The following is a 3,610-nucleotide window of genomic DNA, read 5'->3' on the forward strand; positions in this document are numbered from 1 at the left end:
AAAAAAAAAAAAATGTAATCAGAAACAATGTTTCCACAGAATAAGATGTAAAGGTATCTGAGAAAAGAGCATTTGGAAGTAAAGTGTGGAAACGGTTAAAAAAAAAAAAAAAGCAAGCATATGTAACAGATAAATTTCCAGTAGTATGAAAACTAAACTGTAGTAGGAGTAATTGACAGCTTAATGTGACTCCAAAATAAGACTTGAAAATTTTCTCTAAAATTCAGCACTAGAAGCAGCTTGTTAAAGAGAAAAGGTCACCAGTGAATTAAGACTCAGATGATGTATCCTTGGGCAAATCCAGTTAATTCTCTTGGGCTTCAGTTTCCGTATCTATAACATGAATCTGGGAAGGTAATCAATACCTGTATGACCCCTTCGAAAGGTGTTCTTTCCATAATTCTGTATAACAAATTAGAATCTATTCTCAGACATACAATCATAGCTCCATGGTTGTTCTGTTTCAATTTTCATTTGCATCACTTTTTAACATTTTATAAACACATCTCTTTCGATTTCAGAGCATCTAGCCTATAGAAAGCCATTTCGGCTAGCAGAGTATTAATCAGCTCAGTCTGGATGCCAATTTGATTTTTTTTTTTTTTATTGTGAGGCATCCCATCTTTTCCAAACCCTAAGAACCAATGCCTAATCAAACACCAATTTACCACACATAATGCCCCACAAAAAAGCTGACAAAATTATAATCAGTTCATTCTCTGACTACGCTTCACGCATATTAGCAAGGAATGACATCTAACAAGTCACAACTTGGTGATGAAAACTTGCCGGACCAGAGAACAGCTCCAGGGAAAGCAGCAGGGAGAGGTGGTTAAAGGGAAACAACGAGAATATCGGCACCCGGATCCGGCTAGACAAGCGGGATGGCAGGAGACGGGCAGGTATGTCCCAGGTCAGGTAGGAACTGGACGCCGGGTCAAGGTAGGCTGTGTTTACACCACCTCCAACCTCAGCGGCCCCAACCTTCAGGAAACCCCAGGGGTCTCCACTGGTCGCGCCCCTCCAATGCTAGTCAGCTGGGGCTCCGGGGCAAAGCGAAAAGAAGCCGTTGCTGCCGACAGGCTCGCAGCCCAGGGCCTCGGCAGGCAGGTACCACCCGCAGCCCCCACCCGCTCCTCACGCCTACCCCTGGGTCGGAGCTCCGCAGGCCTCACGGCGGCCGCCACCGCCTCAGCCAAATTGAGGGGCTGCAGCTCCGGAAGAGCAGGCCGGGCACCAGTGCCCCAGCCCGCCCGCCTGCCGCCTCGGCCCAACCTCCCCGCAGTGGCGGCCAGCTTCCGGGCGCGGCACTGCTCGGCACCTACTTGCCCGACAGGAAAAGTGCGGACATGGTACCTGCGCCTTGGTGCCCGGCCTGTTCCGCCTCAGCACTGCCGTCCCCTCCGCCATGACCATAGTGCCAGCGTCTAGGCGGCTGGAGTCGGTACCCGGATGTAGGGACTGCAGCCTGCGCGGGAGGCGGGGCAGAGCGGCGCTCTGCGTCTGGGAGGAGGAGCCGCCGCTGACTGAACAGCCGCAGCCTGCGCGGAGCAGAACGGGAGAACTGGGAGTCGGCGGGTAGAAGAAGCAGGGTAGGCGGAGGGAGAGGTCCCGGACGGCGACTGGCAGGGACTGAAGCACCGGAAGTGGGGAGCCACGAGCCTCTTTGCGAGGTCTGCGTAGCGGTTTGAAAGGTCATGATCGCGGCAACTGCTGCGGCAGTGTGCGCGGCTGCGTTGCAAGTTGGTATGGGCTTTTGTTAGTTACACGGGAAGAACGGACTTCGTACAGTGGCGGCCATTTCAGTAAACCCAGGTGCAAGCAAATACCTAGAGAACCCTAATTCTGTCCCAGAAGCCACCTAAGGAATCAGGGTAGAAAACAGGCCAGCAGTCTGGGGAAATTCCATAGAACCTGTGTGAAATCGACCCAATCTGAAATCAGACTAGGGATTTGAGTGTCAGTGTTATTTCCGCCATCCGGCGACTTCAAAGCCAAGGACTTTTTCAATGACAAGTTTGTTTACGTCGATAAAAGACGCAGATGTCAATTATGTGACATGAAGAGTGGGCATCTGGTTTTGTGAGTTAGGTAGACAGATTTAGCTCGTGTTTTTCAAGTCAGAAGCAGGAGGAGGAAATTAGTAGTCCTTGATAGACTTTACATCTTACAGGATTCCACATTTCCTTTGTTGCACATTTCAGGTGTTCTCTCTTAGGAAACCACAGCATTTTCGCAAACTTTTTTTCCTGCTTAGAAACCTTGAATCTTTTATCTGGGGTGAGGGAGGCCTTGGGATATCAGATGGAAAGACAGTTCAAAAAGTAAAAAACGCATAGAGTAGCATGATTTCCAAAAGAAGAAAACATCAAATGTCCTTAGATAGAAGGTGTATGGAGAATGCTGAGGGAAGGGCCATGTAACGGCCTCCAGAAACGGAAATTGAGAGTAGAGGAGAGGTTAAGTTGAGTGGGTCTTTAGCTGAGTAATTGTCAGTGACTTAGAACTAGGCTTTGAAGGGTTTAACAACAGGAAGTTCGTTCTCTGGAAGATGTATTGACTGGTAACTTTTCAAGAATAGGGACTTAATTTTGCCCTCCCAGCACCAGCATCTACATATGAAAAGATTTATTCGTTCAACAGATACTCATTAAGCTCCACTATATGGTAGGCGCTAAGGTACAACTATGATAAGGCTCCATCCTTCACTACAAATTGCTTTGACTCCAGCAACAGAGACGTGCAAATCACAAATTCGTACCCCTTATCTTAAATGCTTGGGACCAAAACACTTTCAGATTTCTGATCATTTTGGATTTTAGAATATTTGCATATACATAATGAGATTTCTTGGGGATGGAACCTAAGTTTAAACGTGAAATGCATTTGTTTCCTATACACTTTACACACATAGCCTGAAGTTACTTTTATACAATACTTTAAATAGGCCAGGAACGGTGGCTCACACCTGTAATCCCAGCACTTCGGGAGGCCGAAGGGGGCAGATCACTTGAGGTCAGGAGTTTGAGACCAGCCTGGTCAACATGGTAAAATCCCATCACTACTAAAAATACAAAAATTAGCCAGGCGTGGTGGCCGGCGCCTGTAAAACTTCAAATAATTTTGTGTGTGAACCAAAGTTTTGACTGTGACCTGTTACAGAAGGTCAGGTATGGAATATTCCACCTGTGGCATCATGTGGATGTTCAGAGTTTCAGATCTGAGAACATTTCAGATTCTGGACTTTTCAGATTATGGATGCTCAACTTGTATTAGATACAGTGAGAGCCTAGGACAAGTGACACCTAAATGTTACCTCCCTTAGAGAGATGGGTTGGGTCTGTGAGATAGCAGAGTCTCAGGGAGGCCTCTTGGTCTGGATGACTCACCTCGCTTACTGCAAGGATTAAGTTTACATTTCCCAGATTGTGTGGTATTTCCCTGAGCTGTAAATAGTCACCTATACTTGAATGGGATCATCTTCACCTTCTCTTAATTCCAGATTTATTAAAATGTTTCAACCCATCTGAAACAAACAAAAAAAAGTGAATGAGTAGGTGTTAAATTCGGGAACAAAATGCACATTTGCCGGGCGCGGTGGCTCAAGCCT

The 3,610-nt window shown here is 46.8% G+C and overlaps 1 protein-coding gene across 3 annotated transcripts in view; it reads right to left on the bottom strand.

Annotated features, from left to right (window-relative positions):
- Window positions 1-1,454, bottom strand: part of MOB4 (MOB family member 4, phocein) — a 46,691-nt gene extending 45,237 nt beyond the window's left edge. For 2 of the 3 annotated variants that reach the window (XM_011949985.1, XM_011949982.1), the window contains exon 1: window positions 1,357-1,454. In XM_011949985.1, the coding sequence (XP_011805375.1) occupies window positions 1,357-1,416 (60 nt within the window). In that variant the 5' untranslated portion in view covers window positions 1,417-1,454. The other variant, XM_011949986.1, reaches the window with a different exon arrangement.
- Between the last annotated feature and the right edge of the window lie 2,156 nt (window positions 1,455-3,610).

The sequence above is a fragment of the Colobus angolensis genome, unplaced genomic scaffold, assembly GCF_000951035.1.
Source record: "Colobus angolensis palliatus isolate OR3802 unplaced genomic scaffold, Cang.pa_1.0 Scaffold30, whole genome shotgun sequence".
Lineage (NCBI taxonomy): Eukaryota > Metazoa > Chordata > Mammalia > Primates > Cercopithecidae > Colobus > Colobus angolensis.